General features: G+C 36.8%; 1 protein-coding gene across 1 annotated transcript; it reads right to left on the bottom strand.

The window, feature by feature from the left end:
- Positions 1-2249: 2249 nt before the first annotated feature.
- Positions 2250-7724, bottom strand: LOC125262186 (myb/SANT-like DNA-binding domain-containing protein 2). The gene is made up of 4 exons (XM_048180756.1): positions 7146-7724; positions 5764-6019; positions 4488-4551; positions 2250-3594 (listed from the first exon to the last, which is right to left on the bottom strand). The coding sequence occupies exons 1-4, from the start codon at positions 7584-7586 to the stop codon at positions 2730-2732; spliced, it is 1626 nt and encodes a 541-aa protein (XP_048036713.1). The 5' UTR covers positions 7587-7724; the 3' UTR covers positions 2250-2729.
- Positions 7725-22024: the final 14300 nt, after the last annotated feature.

Genomic DNA, 22024 nt, shown 5'->3' with positions numbered 1-22024 from the left:
CTTTTCAATATAAAGTCTTCGCTACTGACTGACTCACTCATAAAGACAGTCTTTGCCACCATCTAATGGCGTAATAATGTAACTTCTGTTGCTGTTCATGGTCAGGGACTATTTTTTTCCGGTGGAAGGAAGGCTTTTAGTAAAAGTTTACTTTATGAAAGTTGCACTGATACATATTTTAGGCTTTAATATTTGTATTGTGTGGTAACCGTTTTATAAAGCAATAAGGTACTCAAGGCTGAAGTCACGGCTGAAGGGGTTGCAGGCACTCTCGTACCTTATTGCTTACACAATGAATGAAAAATGAATATAATCAAGAAAAATGATTTTATGTTAATTGTTATGTTAATTGTCTTAATTGTTATTTACATATATATATATAAATGAATGTAATAAAATGAATTAGGAAAAATTGTTATATATATTAGAGATGCACCGATTCTAAATTTCTTCACCAATACGGATAGCTGATTATTCAGAGTGATATCTGCCGATATCGATAACGATACTGATAGTTTGGGGGTTCTTCCTTTTATACCTTCTTTTAAATTAATGCATTTTTTTTCATTTTAAATAATAATTAATCATTATATTTTTAATTATTGTATTTTGAAAGAAATGCAAATAAAAACTTTATTCTCTTCATTTCATCAACTTGTTTCAGAGTAAATGGTATCAGTTATAAACAAACAGATTACTCAAATGAACATTAACTAAATTTGAAGATTTAACTAATATTTCTTAACTTTCTGAATGTTATTAATTCATATAATTACTATTAATATTGAACATCAGTTTGGTTTCTTAGCATTTTCTTTACACAAATTCAGTGCATTTTCCTGCCCTCTTTTAATTGACAGGATATATCGGCCCTGACTATATGCCGATATATATATATATATATATATATATATATATATATATATATATATATATATAGTCATACATTTTTCTTAATTCTTTATATTTATATATATATATATAATTAGTTTAACAGTACTATTTTTAAGTAGGTTCTCATAGATGTATTTCTCAATTACTGCATGTATTACTTTTGTACTTTTGAGTATTTTTAAGAACACGTAATTTTAGAAAATTGTGATCACTGTTATCAATGGTTCCTGTAGTTCCCTGTTATGAAAAGCTAAATAATGTTTTTAAAAAAATATACAAAGAAAAAAACTGCAAGGATTGAATAAATACCCATGAGACAAAGGTGCAATGATCAAAGTGAAATCAATATATTTTAGTCATCATCCAATTTTTTTTAAACCAGAGAAATCAATCAATAAAGCAAATAATAAATGTTTGTGGTTAGATGAAGTGTAGCAACCTCCATTGGGAGTGTTTTTTTCCTGGCCGAGGGAGATACTCATCTCATATGACAGGCTAAGCAGGGAAATTAGACGTTGCGTTTGAATTATTGATTCTCTTAGCACATGCTCGACCAACGCCAGCACTCCAACTACCTTTACAACACCATAAAAGAGGTTTACTACACAATCAGCATTACAAAGAGAAAGTGCACACTGTGTCAAATAAAAAACTATCTTCTGATTTGGGGTATAATTCACTGCATCAGGGTCAAAAGTATTGCATGTTTTAAGAATTACAAAATTCACTTTACTTCAAATGTTTGACAGGTACTTTGACATGCACTACTTAGAGCCTATAAGTAGTATTCTAATACATGATTTACTATTCTAGAACGTGACATTAATGGAAACTTATTTAATGGCCACTCACAGGTCTTTACTGCCACCTGCTGGTCACAAAAAAAGACCATCTCAAGTGCCTTAAATGTGGTGCAGATAAATTAAATATTAAAAGGGTTAGTTCACCCAAAAATGAAATTTCTGTCATCAGGAAATCACCTCATGTCATTCCAAACCTGTAAGACCTTCGTTCATCTTCAGAACACAAATTAAGATATTTTTGATGAAATCCAAGAGGTTTTTAAACCACGGTAGTCACGTTGACTATTTTAACCATATCTTTACTACTTCTCTGGACCTTGAATGTGGTAATTTCGTTGCTTTCTATGGGAGATAAAAAAAAACAACAACTTTTCAGAAGATGAACGAATGTCTTACGGGTTTGGAACAACACGAGCGTGAGTAATTAATGACAGAAATTTCATTTTTGGGTGAACTAACCCTTTAAGTAACATTAATGTGTTATTCCAAAAGGTTTAAATAAATAAAAATACCTAAAAAAAGAGAAAAAAAATGATGGAAAGTAAATAAACATTGCTTAATTTCATCAATTTATTTTTTGTCCTTCAAAACATGTAAACAAGACTGTGACCTGGAAACAATCATACATAAAGACACTGTGTGAGCTCACAAATAAAAAACAAATATGAAAAACATTCATCGAATGTTATAGTTGAAAATGCTGGAATGCTTAACAATATCAATATATACTCTTAAATATATATATATATATATTTATACTTCTATGTAGATAGACTTTATACTTAGATTAATTAAGAGTTCTCGTTGAGGATTCTTTTTTTTCTGACAGTTCCTGCATTTGGATCTCTGGCTCGAGAGATTTAAATAAAGGCAGTTTGCTCCCGTTTACGCTCCCTGATAAAGACAATTACTGCAAAGGAGACTACCACCCATTTCGGAACAGACTGTGCCTGACATACCACATAAATACTTTGAGTTCAAGTCTATATTTCAATATCCTGGCTTAAAAAGCTTCAATGGCAAATGGAACCATTACAGTGGATCCTTCTTGTTGAACTTTAACGAATAACCGATCGCAGTCTCTAAACATTCCACTAAAGATCCGGCGGAGAGAAAGTCCAGCTCCACCTCGATAAACTTAATGTAGATGTGTAAGCCAGAGAGGGTGCTTTCCCTGGCCTGGCCAGTGCAGTTGTCCTGCAGGAACTTGGTTATGGGCGAAGGCTCGCCACGGCCGTAGTGTTTGCCAGAAGTCTGAAAGTGCTGGAACAGACATTGCTGTAGCGTCCTCTCCTCTGCAATGCCGAGGTAACAGTAAGTGACTTTGGCTGATGTCCTCTTGTCCTTCTCTACGCTCTCACAATGGTCCGTCTCCTCCTCTTCCTGTGAGGATGAGGACTTGTCCTCTGCGCTAGACGAATCAGACCCGCTCGTCTCCTCGTAGCCTATCGCGTACAGGCCATACGTTTTTGGGATGCCCCCTGGCAGGAGGTACTGGGAGCCGTTGCTGCACCCTGCCGCTCTCGTCTGAGCGATTGGGATCCAGTCCACCTCCATGTGCAGCTCCAAACATCGAGCTTCGCTAATAGTGATGTCAAGGAATTTATAATACACGTTTTTCCAGTTCATCTTCTGCACCTTGGTCATGATAACCCTGCCCTCGGCCTTCTCAGGGTTGAAGTATTCCCGTAGTCGTTTTCCCAGAGGGACCTGTGAGCTGATCTCTGCGTAATGGTAGCGGATGTCCTCTCGCCACCGCGTGTTGTAGCCCACTCCGAAGATGGCCAGCTTATTGGACAGGTGGAGGCGAGAGAAGTCAGTCCATGTCTGGAAGTGCTCCCATTTGACCTCCACTGACTCGAGGATACGCATCACGTTCTGCATCACTTCCTGCCGTCTGTAGAAAGCATAAGGAGAGGAGGAAGTGAGTAGAAATGAAGAGTTTGGTTCCAAAACGCGATAAACGCCATTTTCAAAAAATTGAGTTTCCGCCAAAATCAGTATTGTATCTGGTCAGTATTGAAAAGTCATTTATTAGTTTTGCGCAAAATGCGATATCCGTCGTGTTATTCTGTCATGTTTTCTCCCTTTCTTCCCAAAACGCAACAAACGCCAGTCTCCTTTTTCTGCAGAACGTGATATATCCGCTCTCAACCAATCACAGCGCACCATTCCACGCACTGTAAACATTAAAGGCTTTTTTAAAAGCCGTTTTTAATACCAATGTATGCAGAAAAAAAGTGTGTTTATTTAACCGTGCGGTGGCGCCAGATACTCTTTAATCGGTAATGACAAATAATTCATAACATTAACAAGATGACCATTTTGGGAGCGACGGTTGAATGTATTTTTAGTAAAATGGCTGAATATAAGATAAATATTGGCAAAGTTTAGACTCTGTCATATATGTGAATCAACTTACTTTGTTGTGTATTTTCAAAATGAAAAATAACTTTTATATTGACGAATTAATTGCATTTTGAAAAAAAAAAAAAAAAGTGTCATGGATTTATTGCATTTTGGGAAAAAAAATAATACGTTTTTATAATAAACTTTTTAAAATCAAAATGTAGATTTGAATTTTTAATGTTTTTATATCCAAAAGATGCTATCTGAAAGTTTAAATAATAAAAATAATTAAAAATAGGGGTTTTCATCTTGCCACTTGGTAAAGAAAACACCTTTTTACTCAAAATAATCAAAATGGAGTTATTGCGTTTTGGAACCAAACTCTTCAAATACTCTGAATATTTAAACGTTTTGGGAAATAGAACACTGGTTGAAACTTACTGAGCGTGCTCAGATGGCTCCAGTCGGATCTGAAGAACTCTGGTTTTTGGAAGCTGGTTCTCCTCTGTGAAAGAAAAGATTGAATTATATGGGATATTAGAAATACATATTTTTGTGGCATCAGATTTTGAGTTGGGTCTTAAATATGCTGATTTTTCACAGATTGTGGTTGATAACTAGGCCTACATGGCATACTTTTATAACATTTTAGCATAAAATTAGAAATCTGCTGAATTTATTTATTGCAGAAAAACAAAAAGTCCAAAATATGTTCATTTATATTACACATATATATGAATAAATATGTAATATTGATAATAAATATTGTTATTGATTTGGAGTTAGTATGATTTTTTAATCTATTGCATTTATATGATCAAAAATACAGTAATTTTTGTGAAATATTATGGCAATTTAAAATAACTGTTATTTATTTATTTATTTATTTATTTATTTTTAAATGTAATTGTCTTGATGGCAAAGCTAAATTTTCAGCATGACTTCTTTAGTCTTCACTGTCACATGATCCTTTAGAAAACATTCAAATATGCTGATTTGCTGCTCGACACATTTCTTATTATTATCAATGTTGAAAACAGTTCTGCTACTCAATATTTTTGTGGAAACCATGATACATTTTTTTTTCGGATTCTTTAATGAATAGAGCATTCAAAAGAATTAAAGCATTCATTTGAATTTTTTTTTTGTAGCAATGTAAAAGTCTTTATTATTACTTTAATATTCACTTTTGGTCAATTTAATGTGTCCTTACTGAATAAAAGTATTAATTATTTAAAAACAACAACAAAAAAACTAAACTTTTAAGCAGTAGTGTGTGTATATACTGCATGTAAAAATATATTAAATGATCTGGAAATCAGTTGTGAATTGTGGAATTCGACTAGGACTCTTATGGTTGCCTGCCCTGATTTTTAAAGGGTTAGTTCAACCAAAAATGAAAATTCTGTCATTAACTACTCTCCCTCAGTCACACTGTTGTAATGATGTCTTTACTACCTTTCTGGGCCTTGAAAGTGGTAATTAAATTGCTGTCTATGGAGAATCGGATTTCATCAAAATATCTTAATTTGTGTTCCGAAGATGAACGAAGGTCTTACAGGTTTGGAACGACATGAGGGTGAGTAATTAATGACAGAATTTCATTCCTGGGTGAACTAACCCTTTGACTATAAGGCTACAGCTCTCATTTTAAAGACAGATGATATTCCAATTGTGACTTTAAACATATTCACACTGCAAAGATTATTGCTTTCACCTGTCTCTATATCTCCCTCATTGAAGGCAGCAGAAAGGTCCTGATTGCACCAGTCTTCCTGAGAGTAGTCCTCCATAGTACTTCCGTCTGACTCCATCTCCTGGTAGAGGCCGCTGCTGTTGATCAGCACAGGCTGACAGCTTTGGGAATCCCAGCCGCCCTGTCCAAACACCTTCTCCAGCTGCTCGATGGAGTAACTGCTCTTCCTCTTTCCAATGCCGTGCTCCTTCACTCGGCTATAACACCTTCTCAGTGTCTGCAGAGGACAACAGAGATTAAGGTCATGTTTATAAAAGCAGCAATACATGTGAAGATAGAACAACCAATTCTGAGAAATAGATCACTTAAAAAGACACGCTCAATTTCCTTTATCAACTTTATGAAATAGAAATGTGCACACTATCATACAATTTTGACATACCGCTATTTGCATACTATATAGCAGGGACATATGCATATATATACATTTATTTAGTTGGTGTGGTGTAGCAATAACCCTGGAAATGGAATAACCAACCTTATATATATATATATATATATATATATATATATATATATATATATATATATATATATATATATATATATATAGTGCGTAACAAATTTATTAGACCACCACCCAATGTAAAGTTTGCACCACAGCTGCCCTAAAGTACAGTATTGGCGATTGAAATCTTTTTTTTTTTTATGTTTCTGTAATCCACACCAGTATGTGAAAGCTCATTAGTCACAGTAGTGTTTCTAATGCTAAAATATAATTATTGTTGAGATTTAATGGATTCAAAGATAGATCGCACAAAAGTTTCATTAAAAGCAAGTCTTTGGGAACAACTAGAAACTATATGGAAGTCAATAACAACAGAGACTGTGGAAAAGTACATAACAATGCCAGCAAAAATGCAAGCTGTTATCAAGGCCAATGGAGGCCATACAATATATATGTATATGTATATATATATATATATATATATATATATATATATATATAAAATATATATGATGAAAGGTAAATCATATATGTTGAGGGTAGTATAAGTGATTTCACAGGTAGATGCTGAAGCAGGCAGTACAGACAAGCTTTTATGTTTTGTGTTAATAAGTGATATCTAAAGTTCAATGCCCTAATCACTGCCATTTGTTTAGATTTTGCCATATTCACCTAAGCTCTGTGAAGCAGAGACAAAATAACAACAACTCCATGATCACAACTGACTGACAGCCATCGGTCTAATATGCCTGAGATGAGACCGATCTATATCTATATTTTGATTTTGACAGCTTCACCAAAGCCATGTGTGACAAAAACAAACTGCCATACAAACATGACAACAAGTCTCTGAGCATATCCGAATGACAGCCATGTGTTTCGATGTGTTATTTACCTTCATCCTCTCTCGACACTGGGATGGGGTCCTTTCATAACCCAGCTCTGACAGCGCTCTGGACACCCGCTCGTACATCGCTGGTCCCGGCGCCTTACCAGAAAACACCGTCCCGGCCACCTCCAGCTGCTGCATCCGCGCCTCCGCCAGCCTCTCGTTGCCCCACACGGCGATCAGCGCGTTTGTTTCGGACGGTGTCCACGACATGCCTCGGCAAGCGGTGAAGCTGTTGGAGGCAGAGGCCGATCCACTCCGGCCTGCGCCCCCGGACAGCGAAGCTCCGACGTTCAGAGGAGAGAATCTGTTAGGGGTGGAGGGGTTGGAATGGTATTGGTTGCTGTCACTCAGATCCTCTGATTCTGGGGAAGGAACCTCGGTTTTGGGAATCTTCAGCGGCACCGATAGATCAGGAGAACCCTCAGCGTTACTGGGGGCCGCCATCTTGCCTCTGTTGCTAAGGGGAGGGGGCAGAGAGGAAGCGCGCACGCGCGCTCACCTCAAGCGAGATTGACAGCTTCTCTCTTATTTTAATATTATGCAAAATAGTATAAATAATTACGTTATAGCTAATAATATTCTATACAAAATATTATAGGTAATTATTATGAAAAGTAATAATTATATATAGACAGTCTAGAGTTATAATTTGCATTAATGTTACTGTTTTGAAGTATAATAATAATATTGTGGAAAAAAATATGTATATTAAATTGTGCTGATACAAAAAGGACGCTTCACCGTTTGTATCACTCCGCTTGACCAAGTTCACGCCACGGCGTTCTTCCTTCAACTGTTCGGAGTGAGAGCCGATTTGCAAATCAGACATAAAAGACTGCAACGGACTGCCAGAACAGCCGAGAGGATAATTGGTGTGCACCTGCCCAACCTTCAAGACTTGTACATCTCCAGAGTGAAGAAACGGGCAGGTAACCCCTCTCACCCACCCAGGCCACAACCTGTTTGGACTTCTCCCCTCAGGCAGACGTTACAGATGCACTAGCCTAGAGCATCTAAAACATGTTTCCACCAGGCTATCTCCACCTTAAATAGCTAGCACACAATTAGCCTACCTGTTTTTATAATCCACAATTCAGTACTCTTATGGCGTTTTTGACCACCTGAGAGTTAGGCAATAAATAAACAGGCCTACATGTAATACATATTTTTATTTGTACAGTTGTATATACAGTAGGCCACATAATGCACACATGTGAACATAAGTGTTCTGACCTAGATGTATATTAGGCTGCTTTATAGCTTATTTTTCTTAATTGTACTTATTTAAATGTTCTTTCTGTTTTCTTGTGTATGTACCAAGAGCTCTTAAAATCCACAAATTATTGTATGTTTGCACACACTTGGCGAATAAAGCTCATTCTGAGTCTGATAATTCTATATTATTCAAATAAACATTTGATAATTCAGATTTACCATTTCATCACTGTAACTTGCAGCAGCAAATTCTCTCTACCAGTTACAATTTTATAGGCCTATATAAAACATTAACGATTATTATTATTTTATATATTTTTAAATATTAAAATTAATTACCCATTTTATAAATGGTTATATTCCTCTGCTGCAATACATGTCTATTTATATTTTTTACATTACAAGGAAAAGTACCACTGCTGATCACTAGGCGGGGTTGCTCATCCTCGTTCTGCCTTGTGTCTGATCGAGTTTGTCAAAGTGGCAACAAACACAGACTTGGCAAATTTTACTTGCATGTGTTTTACGCACAACGAATATATATATTTTTTTTCTATAAAAAATAATGCATGCAATCATGCCCTTTTCTTGCTCTAATACATAAAATAACAGCTTTAGATTTCTAGTTTTGCAGGTCTCTTCTTTCTTTATGTCCTGTTTAATTCAGTATAATTTTGTTTCAGTTTTAATTCTGGCAGCCACTATTGTGCATTTTGTTATACTCTCAGAAGCCCAAGTATCTGCTCTTTATTATGCATGCATCACTCCTTAAGTAATGCTAAGGATTTAATGATGCTGTTGAGTTATTTATTTGTGTTGAAAAACATTTGCCATCCTATAGGGAATACAACTTAACTGAGTTGCAGCCTCACAGCTGTTCACATGATTTAACAGAGTCTATATAAGGTCAGAGGTTATAGCCCTTCCTAAGAACAGTGAACGATCCTGACACCATTTTATGTCCGTATCTGAGAGTTTTCTGACAACTTCATTGTGTTTGATGTCTGCTAAAGGTTATATGTAGAGTCAGGAGACAGTGTAACCTTTAAAAAACCCAAAGATGACAAGATTGTGTCTTCTCTTGAGTTTCTAAATGTACCAGTACATTAATGCAAAGATTTTCATGGTATTCAACGTATGGCGATGGAACCTGAATACTAAGCTGTAACGATAAAGTTATCAGTTTGTTTTCCATATAACTTTATATTACAAAATATAAAAGAATCCTCCTAAGCTCATATTTTCTATTATTTTACAAGTTAAGAGGAAACCTATGCGGATGATTCAATTGTGTATGAATTTAGCCTAAGGTGTTCGTTTCTCATCAAGATGCATTATAAAGAATCCCTCAACCATGATGAATATGAATAATAAAGAGCCGCAACCCCATATTGTAAAATTGGCTTTGTACTACAACACTGGACATTATATTTGTGAATGCAAATCTAAAATGGGAATCTCTTAGCGTATGCATATTATACCCCACAGCCATGCATTACCATACCTTCAGCTTAATGAGGGAATGGATATGTTTGCTCATGATCAGAAGCATGGCCTTCTGATTAGACTCGCTCTAGAGGCATTTCTAAACGTCTTGCTGGCATTAAGAGGAGCACTTCTTAGTCAGATCACATAGTAACTCACGGCTTCGTGAAATCAAGCACTTTTTTTTATCATCAGCGAAGTCACGAAAGCCCTTTAAATGGCTGAATGTGAGAGAAATTGTAATGACCCTCTGACACATTAAGGGGCGTTGAGGAAGCGAAGATAATTACGATTATTATTTCATAATTTAGCATTTTAGCAAAGATGCTGGAAGCGTTTAAGTGAATTTGTGTCTGAGAGATTGCTTTTAGGATTGGCAGTCAAAATTCCTTTGCATTTTATAAAGCTCAAAGTGCTTATTTGCATAATATCTAATGGGCAGAGATATTTCTGTTTATCCCCTACGAACAAAAATTCGCACATGCATTCACAGTCAATTAGAGCAAATTGTGATTTTTTAGCTAGTTTTGGAGGTGAGGATGTTTTCATAAATAACCTCTGCATGGTTGATGGCTGCCAGGCAGTAATTTTGGATCTTCAGGGTGTCCATGCTGACTGACCCCCTGCAGGGTCACAGATGTGCTGCTTGTCTGACAAAGTGTGCTCTGCCAAGATTCCTCCTGCGATGCCCTTCCATAATTTCACCTATAAGGCATACCAAGCCTAAACACCCAGAGCTTTTACTTAACATGAAGAGAGTTCATTCAGAACTTCATTTCGTTCCAGAATCTAGAAGTACAAATTCTGCCAGTGATACTGATGGATGCTTGCTCTCTTTTTTTGTATGAGTGAGTCGTCAATGATGGGAGCTTTTTACACCCATCTTCAAATTCTGTTTCATCTCATCTCCCTCGACTGGCTTTAGATCAGATCATTATCACGGTGGTGTGAATGATCATTAGATTCACTCAGCGGCGCGGCTGATTGCAGCACCTGCAGACTCCAGTTCAGATAAAAAGCACATTTTGGTTTGGAGGCTTTCATTATGAGGCAGCCTTCTATCTTTTTTCACCTAAAGCATCATGAAATCACACTGAAATACTAAAATATGTGCACTTTTTTCATCCGAACACTTTGCGTTATACGTGACATTAAAGGGAGCTGAATAGTTTTTGTACCTTGAGAAATTATAAACGAACCTATTTTTGATTCTTCAAACCATATTTCATTCTTGTTTCTATGCTTGATTTTTGAGTTTTTTTAGTTAGGCTATAGCTTTAAAGGTGATGAATATTTCTAATGTAAATTTGTAGAGAATGATAACCGGTTAGCTTGTTAAACACTTGCTAATTGTAATCGTAAAGAAAGAGAAATTGATTAAAGGGATAGTTCACCCAAAAATAAAAAATTCTGTCATTAATTACTCGCCCTCATGTCGTTCCAAAGCCGTAAGACGTTCGTTCATCTTCAGAGTGCAAATGAAGATCATTTTGATGAAATCAGAGCTTTCTGTCCTTCCATAGACAGCCTACGCAACTGAAACTTTGAAGCTTCATAAAGTTCATAATGAGATCAGAAAACAAATCCATATGAATTGAGTGGTTTAGTCCAATTTGTCTGACACAATTGATTTATATGATAATTATATAAATGAACAAATTTAATTTAGGCTTTTACAACGAACATAAGAAGAAACTCAACCAAACCTGAATGACGCACGAGAACAAACCTTTTCCGGAAGCTCAAACGTGCTGCATAACCAATGAGGTTCATTCCAGAAGAGGTTTGTTCTTGCACGTCATTCAGGTTCTGCTTATGTTCGCTGATCAATGTTTATATGTGAATAAAAGTCTAAATTAAATCTGTTTATCATCAAAAGCAATGGAATTTCTTCAGAAAATGTGGATTAAACCGCTTTCATCAAAAATATGTTCATTTGTGTTCCGAAGATGAACGAAGGTCTTACGGGTTTGGAATGAAATCAGGGTGAGTAATTAATGACAGAATTTTCATTTTTGGGTGAACTAACCCTTTAAACTCATATGTATTATAACATTTTTAATAGTTTTTTTTTTCTTCACAGGTACCAAAGTTGAGTCAGGCAGTGGAATCGCTTTGGAGTTTTTTTGACAGGCAGCTCTGTAAGAGAGACGATTTTCAGGTTCAACGAGTTGGTGAGTTGTTTACTTGAATCACGGCGAGTCAGACATGTCTGAAAGAGACATTCTTGGTTCAGTGCATCAGTGTGTTGACTTGCTTGAAACCAGTTAGAGGGATTCAGTCTTAATCTTGAACAAATCGCTCAGGGGTGTGTTTCCCATACAACTACATAACTCACTCCTTAACCACCATAGTATGATGATGCATCGTTGAAGAAATTAACTAGTAATGACTGTTTTCTGAAACCTTAGTAACTTTGTCCATTATTCAATCTGTACTAGAGCACATTCGCAAACCCAGCTGTATGGTTTTGTTAGCTGAAGTAAGACTGTACTGTATTAGACAGTCATTGAATGAGAAAGATAAAATATTTTTTTATATATTTTTATATTCTATTGTACCTTGTTATACCTCATCTTGCGGTAAAGGAGGCAACATGAAATGAGAGAGAGGAAACAGGTGATCTTTTGAGGGTTTTAATGATATAAACACAAGTACAGCGATCAAACATATAAATAGGGAAATTTGCTTCAGGAGCTGACCAAGCCAAAACAACAAATAAAAAGTCTATACTGACTGCAGCACTAGCTAACCTAACAAGAAAACAAAAGAAAAGCAAAATTCAATTAACTTCCCTACCTACCTATCCAAAAACAAAGAAAAGTGAGCAAACAAAATGGCATCAAACTTCTTATTTTTCCCAGATTCTTATACAATGTATTTACAAAGCTCTATTACAAGGCCAGAACAATTTAGTTAAGATGGCAAACCATAGTTGGTAAACAGGCAATGGGGTCAAAATACCAAACAGTTTCTAACTTACAATTTCTAATTAACAAATTCTAATTCTAATTAAGAATGATCACCGAGCTCTTAAAGGGATAGTTCACCCAAAAATGAAAATTTTATGTTTATCTGCTTACCCCCAGCGCATCCAAGATGTAGGTGACTTTGTTTCTTCAGTAGAACACAAATTATGATTTTTAACTCTAACCGCTCTCATTGAAGTATATGCGCGAGACATCACTGCCGTTGTCAGAGCGCGATCAGACCTTACTAAGCGAATGCTGAACGCGGTTGGACATAGTGGTGTATTAGAGGTAAAAAATTATATAAATACTGTTCGGTTTCTCGCACAAACCGATCGTTTTGTGTCTTAGGACATCAATGTGTCGTCACGAGCCGCAGGGTTTAATTTGGACTTGTCTATGCAAGTTTTATTTACTCTTATAGTAGAAGTTCCCATCCACTAGCATTATTTGACTGACAGACGGCAACGGTTGGAGTTAAAAATCATCATTCGTGGATTTGTGGAAGACGCCGTATCAAATCTAATAATGTCACTGATTTAACCCACTCCCTATCACTCAATAAAATAATCACATAGCTGAGTGTTTTTGAAAGTGTTGTCTTTGTTGAATCAACGTCTGTCAGCTTTTTAAACATTTATTTATTTGGGCATTTTCTACCATATGATGGCTGAAGCAGCAGCGCTTGACACTGTTCTCATGGTAACCAGATCAACATTGATAACGGAATACTACAAAACTGAAGTGAAAACATCAAATTATCATTCACTGGGATAAAATAGCTTATCTTCCCTGCAAACGATACCATGAAGAATGTTGATATTTAACCAAGTCAAAAACAAATAAGGTAAGCAGGTATCCATCTTCATTTCAGTATCAGCAGATGCAAAACGCTATTAAAGGCGACAACTTTTAAAGTAAAAAAACAATATAGTCATAAAAGTCATATAGTCATAGTCATAAAAAACAGTATAAGTTATGTAAACGATATAAACACCTGGGTTCTCGATTTTATCGATTTGAGCAACCATAAACGACGCAAAACATATGGATTTTGAGTTTTTGATAGGATTCCTATATAGAAAAATCACTCCCTGCCCTCCAGACTCATTCGCGCTGCTGCTGTGACGTCATGAGCAAACAACCTATTGACTGCTGCTTCAACTGCTCTACTATCATTCCGGTCCCCAAAAATCCCAAAATCACTGGACTTAATGACTACATACCTGTCGTTCTCACATCTGTGTTCATGAAGTCATTTGAGAGACTGGTGTTTGCCTACCTGAGGGACATCCCTTGCTGGATCCTCTTCAGTTTCCCTACAGAGCAAACAGGTCTGTGGATGATGAAGTCAACATGGGACTGCATTACATATCTTGCAAGTTGCAACATCTCGACAGACTGGGACTTAAGCAAGGATCTTATTTTTTGACTTCAGTTCGGCTTTCATCACCATCAGACCAGATCTTCTCTCATACAAACTGACCCAGCATTTTATGCCCACCCCAATCTGTCAGTGGATCACCAGCTTTCTGACAGGTAGGCTGCAGCTAGTGAGTCTGGGGAAACTCACATCCAGGACTCTCACTATCGGGACTGGTGCTCCTCAGGTTGGCATCCTCTCCCCTCTGCTCTTCTCCCTGTACATGAATGACTGCACCTCTAAAGACCCTCTGTCAAGTTCCTGAAGTTTGCAGACAACACCACAGTCATCGGCCTCATCCAGGACGGTGATGAGTCTGAAGTTGAGCAGCTGGCTGTCTGGTGCCGTCATAACTGCCTGGAGCTTAACATGCTCAAAACAGTGGAGATAATGGTGGACTTCAGAAGGAACATCCCACTCACCATCATGACCACCATCAGTCCCCAAATCAGACATCATGAGAATACAACGGACAGTCCGGACTGCTGAGAGGATTATTGGTGCTCCTCTGCCCACCCTCCTGGACCTGTACTCTTCCAGAGTAAGGAAGAATGCAAGTAAAATCATCACAGACTTCGATCACCCCGGCCACCACCTATTTGAACTGTTTCCATCCAGATGGCGCTTCAGATCACTAGGCACTAGAACATCTAGGCACAGAAACAGTTTCTTCCCACAGGCGATTTCCCTCTTGAACATTTAAATGCCATCCAAGAGCAATACCCCACTTTTTTTTGCAATATCCATGTAAATTAATTTAGTCCTATTTAGTCCGGTTCATTTAGTCCTGTTATATTTATGTGTCTACTGGAAGCTTCATTTCCAAGGTAAATTCCTTGTGTGTGCAATAAATCTTTCTGATTCTTACCAATCAGGACAGACCACTCATTAGCCTGCATAAGCCAATCAGCACCATCCCTGGACACAAACACTTCCCCAAAAAAAAAGACAAAAGACAAAATAAAGGGTTGTAACAATATGTAAATTCATATTTTTTTGTTGCTTTTTTCTCTTTTACATTTTGTATGCATAATGTAAATGAAAAAAAATGAAAGTGCATTTATAAGGCTAATGTTTATTATATGTAATGTTACAGAGCTTTTCAAAAACAAAACTTTCATTCTTTTGAAAAAGAGAAGAGACGTAGAATGAAATTTGTATATATATATATATATATATATATATATATATATATATATATATATATATAATGAGGCGGGACTCAGGGTAGGATCCATATGGAAGCTTTTATTTAAACTGAGTTCGTAGTCAACAGGCTTCGGTAGAACAACAGCAAACAGGTATGGCAGAGAGCAGGCAGAATCATAGTCGAGGAACAGGCAATGGGTCAGGGCTGGCAGATAACAATCGTAAATCCAAAACAGAGCAAAGAGTCCAAAGGGCAGGCAGCAGAGAATCGTACACGGGGAACAGACAGGAACAGTAACGGGCAGACAGACACAATGATAACCGCTCAGAATTGCAACAGAGTATACAAGACCTCACAATGTGTGTGAGGATGTGACTAGCTTAAATAGTCCAAATAATGTGCTGCAGCTGAGTGCAGGTGATGACCAGGGAGGATTATGGGAAATGAAGTCCGGGAATGACTGGAACTGTGACAATATGTAATGAAATATAATTTGTATTGCATGCTAGCTTGCTTATTTTTCTCGAGAGCATGATCTATTAAAGTCCATTTACTAACAAGAAACTATTCCTCTAATCATATGTCGAGAGCTGTAGTTCTGAACAAACAACTTTGCGATGCTGTTTGTGAAAGTTTGTTGGAACTATGGTTTTAGGGAAAACCGAATCGTTGAACTATGTTCCTAACGATGGAACTTGTGACCATATTTAGCTAACGATGGTTTTGTAAAATGCACCCCAGACCATTTTTGTGGATCATTTCAAATGATTCATTGAAAAAATTTGACTCAAAAGAAGGATTCATTCACAAAGCAGTATGGGTATAACTATTCACTCGTGTATGATTCAGTTTAATGCACGATACTGATCTCAAAATACAGTACTCTTATGATACTTTGAATAAAGCCAATAAGTTTTTTTATTATTATTACTTCTAACACATATGGTAAAAAATACTATGCATTAAAATGCTAAATTTGATATTACATCAGGGGTGAACTTGAATAGGCTTGGACTTGGTCCTTTATTCTCACATATGACACATATGCTTGGATTCTGTCCCTGACTACATACATTTAAAAGGTTTTAAATATTGTATTTTATTAAATAACATATTTTATTTTTAACTTATTAATAAGAAAATCTAAATGAAATGTCTAATCTTTCATTTTGGGTGAACTATACACGATACATGTTGCTGCTTACAATATATCAATATAATGTATATATCAATATAATATCATATGCCACAATATATTGCAATACAAATACGGACATTGCTGCATTTTTGTATTGCGATATATTGTAACAATATATTATTAAACCCTTACAATTCAGACATTGCTACATTCAAAAAGCCACTTTCTTTACAGTTTTGTGCTCATAGTTGTTTGTCCACATTAGTATTTTAAAGAGAGAATTACAGTTATATAATTTTTCCACTTAATCCACAGTATTTACAAACCTTATGATTTATGTAAATAGGTGTTCATTCACTACTTTGAGTGGAAAACCTCTCCAACATCCTCACCATGCCAAATGAATACCTAAACAGACAAATTAAAATGACACCACATGCCAGAGAGATTCATATGGGCAGCATCCTTTAGTTCATTATGTTAGTCCGTCATCCCAAATTCTCCTGCATGTCTTCAAACAAAAGCCTCTCATGCCCATCAGACAGATAAAGACGAGGTCTCTTACGTGGCCACCCACCGGCCTGATGAGAATTTACCTCAGCACCTCTCGCAGATGGGACCTGATCCCGTGGGAGCACTGTATCCGTGGCTAACCCCCCTCCGGCGGCGAGGCCCAGGTGTCTCCCCTCAGTCAGACGCCAAGGTAATTCAGTGGCGGCTCCAAAACACACGTGCACCCTCATCAGCAAGCCCTCACCGGAGAGCAACTTTACATTAAAGACTTGTCTCATTAGAGCGCAGCGGACACGGCCAAAGCTAATGAGAGAGGCTGTGATGACGGCAGGCTCTGATATTCAAGTGCAATAACAGATCACGGTCAGGGCCAAAGCCATGTCACGCCTGGGTGATGGTGAATGGGAACGGAGCCGTGACGTTGGCTTAGACGGCATCCAAGTTCAAGGCTCAGCAAGATTGAATTGGTGTTGGCCGTCTCTCTGTGCGTGTCGAGGGAGTTTCTGATTACAGAAGGAGTCTTGTAATGAGCTGCGCCAGATACAGATAGTTGATTTTGTGCATTATATCATGTTGGTAAACATATTTGGTCAGATCATCTGAGATTCTTGCTGTTTGAATTTAAGTGCGCATCTAATGTAATTATCAAAGTGCTTTGTGATTTTGTCGTATCATTTGATCCATTGTTAAAGTAGAAAATATTTTGAGATGAGACCCAATGCACGTCTTCGTTTTGCAAAACAAAACCTTTTTTCTGAACAAATATGTCTGGTCTTAAGGTGCTTTTACATTAGCAAAATTTCACAGGCAAAATAGGTTCACTGTCAATAGTGTAGCAATGAATAAAGCACAGCTCACACAAGGCATGTTTACTGATTTTTGTCAATCCGGATTCCGAATGAATCCAGTCTGATTTCAGATTCTGAAAGTTCTGTTTATATGAACCCTAAACTTTGCAATTTGAAATGCTAGGATGATCTAAACAGTGGGTTCCTGTGTGGGCTAGGGTGATCTGAGTGGTTCTGTATGGTCATTACTTGGTGGTTATGTGATTTATGGTCCAAGTCAAAAAAGCCCAACAAGAAGTCGAGTCACCTATATATACATGGCTTTATACAGTACAGATTGTTTCAAAGCAGTTTTACAGTTATAAACAGGAAAATAATGATTCCATGATGCAAACAGAATACAATTCTATTGAAGCTTGTTTCTGCCATGAAATAAAAAACAAAAAAGGTGATTGTGACATTTTATCTCTCAATTTTGGCTTTTTTTCTTGCAATTGCCAATTTATATCTCAGAATTCTGACTTTATAACTCGCAATTTCATGTTATAAAGTCACAATTGTGAGATATAAACTCAGATTCTCGCAATTCTGACTATAAGATGCAATTGCAAGTATATATATCGCAACTGAGAAAAAAAGTAAATTGCGAGTTATAAAGATTTATAAAGAATTGCATGATAAAAACTTGCATTTGCGTGAAAAAAGTCAGGATTTATATCTCTTTATATCTCACAATTCTGACTATAACTTGCAATTGCGAGTTTAAATTCTGAGAAAAGGCCTTAGAATTGTGAGATAAAAAGTCACAATTAACTTTTTTTTTTTTTTTGTTTAGGTGCAGAAACAAGCTTCCATACAATTCTTCTGTAAAGAAGCTCTATAAAGTAAATAGTGTTATATTGTTCAGATGAAGGCAGTTCAATGTGTTTGCTGATACAGAGAATAACTTTGGATTGGATTTTGTGCTTTGTAACTTTGCAGTCCTTTTTCATGCTCAAACAGCAGCATTACACACTAAAGAAGCAGATATTCCTATGTATTTGTGCTACAATCACAAGCAGAACATAGAAGTGGACTAATAAAATAAGAAACCTTCAGCAGTCCTTTAAACAGATACAGTTGTGTTTTTCTTTAGAAATGTTGTTCAAGTGTTGTGTGAGGGGTCAGGGATGGTTGCTACTGCCCTCATTATCCCTTTATCCCCTCACCTCCATGGACCTCTTCATTTGCAAATATAATAAGATGGAGCAAAAACATTAAGGAGAAAATCACTTCATTTCCATTGATTTTTGTATGACCAGCACTTCAAAAGCTGAAGGATTTACAAGACAGCTTTTCATGCACATGCACAAGTAGTCTCATAAAAGCAAATTAAGGACTCTAAAGCAAACAAAACATTTTTAAATTTGTTTCAAAGGTTTTGAAGCCCAACTGAGCACTTAGTGAAGCATATCCACTTTTATGATGATTTATTTTGCTCTCTTTAATGCACAGTCAGCGCTGATAACTCCCAGTCAGAATGAGTAACTGTGAAGGGAGTCAATAAAGGCATCAACATAGCGATGAGTTTGATATATGAGTTGATTGAGTATTCGACTCCGGTTTGTATTGATGAGGTTAGTGAGTGATGAACTGGCCTGATGGTGGTGTGGGCAGGAGGATGGCTGAGGATGGGCAGTTCTCTGGTCCTCTGTGGCCCAGGTGTGGGGCAGCTGCATCCTTCGAATGGATCTATGCGGTCCGGCCCCTGACCCCAGCACTGTCCGTCGTTCAATACACCATTACCCCCGGCAGCTGCACTGACCACTGATAACTCACATGCCTCGGTCACCGCTCATTATAACAGGGTCTGCAGAACACATGGCAGCTTTGACAAGGCATGCAAGCAGATTGCAGCTTCTTTGGCCATATAACTTCATTTATTTGTAAGCAGCAATAAGCCAGGCTAATTAATCATAGAAAATTGGCAGTTTTGAGGTAATTGTATCGGTTTTATAATCGATACCGGACAATAACAATGCACATTCTGCCATAATTTTGAATAAATATTGAATAAATAACTAAACACATAATTGTTATTGGGGTTATTGGTAATGGTCTTTTTTATTTATAATAAGAATGGTAAAACAAGTTCAAGGTCTAATTGTAGTTATGAGGTAATGTTTAAACTATTTTCAAATAATATTTTATGCACACATTTACTCTTATGCATATGTCTAATATGCCAAAAATGCTAAACATTTATTGTCTCATCACATTTAGTTAGGATTACATAATCAGAATATTTACTTGAATTGGTTGACAGTTGGTTGACATTTCAAGCTTTCTATAGAAATATTTCTCATCTCTGCGAAGCAAGTATACAGTGAGATTTTTTTTGATGCACTCAATTTCAAAGAGACCGAGATGGCAGAAAACCATATCCTGATTATTTTATAAAGGCACAACATCTTCTTGTTATTTTGAGTATACACAAATGAAAGTAGACCTTTCGAATGATGTATTATTCTTATTTGTATGACCAAAAATGACTGTATTTTAGGATCGCGCTGGCACCCTCATGTCTTGCAGTAAACGCTAATACTTAAAACACTTGGATATGCGCCTAATAATAGCACACATTTATCTAGGTTAATGTTAGAGTGAGCAGCCATGTAAAGTTGCTACTACTTACATGCTTCAAATGATAATAAATATTTGAGTTCGATGAATGATAGGCGAACATTTGGATTTTCTGCCCGACATACTGTAATTACCACAAGGACCCGTCGTTAACATATCGACCTATCACAAACTGTTTTTTTTTTCTGTGACTAACTGACTAATAACATTTTTGGTCGACTACGCCTCTTCTAGTCGACTAACGATTAGTTAAATATCAGGAGGCAGGCCTAGAAATTTGATAAAAATGTTGAGTAGTTTGCATCATATTTCTGTCGGTAGATTCTATCAGAAAAACAGTTGTCAAATATTAAATGTTTAGCTACTTATATCTTACAGTGCACTCTTTCACTGTTAAAATGAGTGTTGCGTTGGAATTTGCACTCATCTTCTGTGAACAGTAAGGTCTGCCTTCTTTGATTTGATTGGCCATATCAATCATTTTGACATTGACAAACGCTGTCACCAACACCGTGTCCTAACCAGACACAATGTCATAAGATTCCAGCAATTTGACTGTCCACACTAGACGCGACGCGAAAATGAGAAGTGATAAAATCAATCAAAAACCACAGCCAATCAGAAGAGAGTGTGGGTGGGCTCTCTCAGTAAGAGCCCAGCGGACACAAAGAAATGGGCAAGTACTTAGTAAAATTCATAAATATTACACAATTTAAACATTATTTAAAGTACATACGGAGTGACTGAACCAATCTTTGTCATAGAATACACTTGTGTGTTCACACTGAGTTGACAGTTTGAACGTTCTTGTGCCCATTTATTTATTTTCAAGATCTGAGGTGAATTAGCCATTGTTGTTTTCATTACAGCTAAAAAGCTGGGAACACAGAATGATATTCAAACTCACGTTAGACACTTTTAACATTAAATAAAGCACAAAAACAGTACCTGATATTATCATTGCCATACTTTGTGTTGCTGTTCTAGCTGCGACGTCGCAGGGAAATAGAAACCGTTTCTAAAATAGAATATTTGCGTGTCGCCGTCATGGCTGGTTAGGACAAAAACTCAGATTAACATGGAAAAGATACCTTTTACCGCTTGCCGCGGCTGGTTAGGACACGATGTGAGGCCAGCCTAAAAATGTAACTTTTAAAACAACAAACAAAGTGGTGTGTAATGGAGTGCAGCAACATCAAAAATATCAAATATTAAGGGGGACAATTTGGTCATTTCTAATTATTTGTGGTTACGGCCCAGGGTTGTTCTATAGAATGAACCTCTTTACAGGACTGATTCAGTTCACTTCCACATGTGCTTGACAAACAGTAAGTCAAGTTTGCATGAAATCCAAATACACAAGCACAGGTTGTCATTTTCAATAAGAATTTCGACCTCAGAATTTTCCACTGAGGCTGCAGCGTGTGATTGAGGCATATGAAATCCATCACAGCATGCCGTGTCAGACATTGGCCTTCTAAATCTCTGCACGGTGATTCATTCAGTCGACACCTTTCAGCTGCCTCATAATGAGAACGCTCTGCATGTGGAAATTGGCTCACTTGCTGTCCCCTGACTT

This window comes from Megalobrama amblycephala, linkage group LG2 (assembly GCF_018812025.1).
Source record: "Megalobrama amblycephala isolate DHTTF-2021 linkage group LG2, ASM1881202v1, whole genome shotgun sequence".
NCBI classification, from domain to species: domain Eukaryota; kingdom Metazoa; phylum Chordata; class Actinopteri; order Cypriniformes; family Xenocyprididae; genus Megalobrama; species Megalobrama amblycephala.
Note: the sequence above shows the minus strand (reverse complement) of the source record. Positions and strands in the feature narration are given on the sequence as shown.

Coding starts and splice junctions, on each gene's coding strand:
- LOC125262186 (XM_048180756.1), bottom strand. CDS start 7,586: ATGGCGGCCCCCAGTAACGCTGAGGGTTCTCCTGATCTATCGGTGCCG. Junction 6,020..7,145: donor AGTGTCGAGAGAGGATGAAG/GTAAATAACACA, acceptor TGTCCTCTGCAG/ACACTGAGAAGGTGTTATAG. Junction 4,552..5,763: donor TGAGGGAGATATAGAGACAG/GTGAAAGCAATA, acceptor TTTCTTTCACAG/AGGAGAACCAGCTTCCAAAA.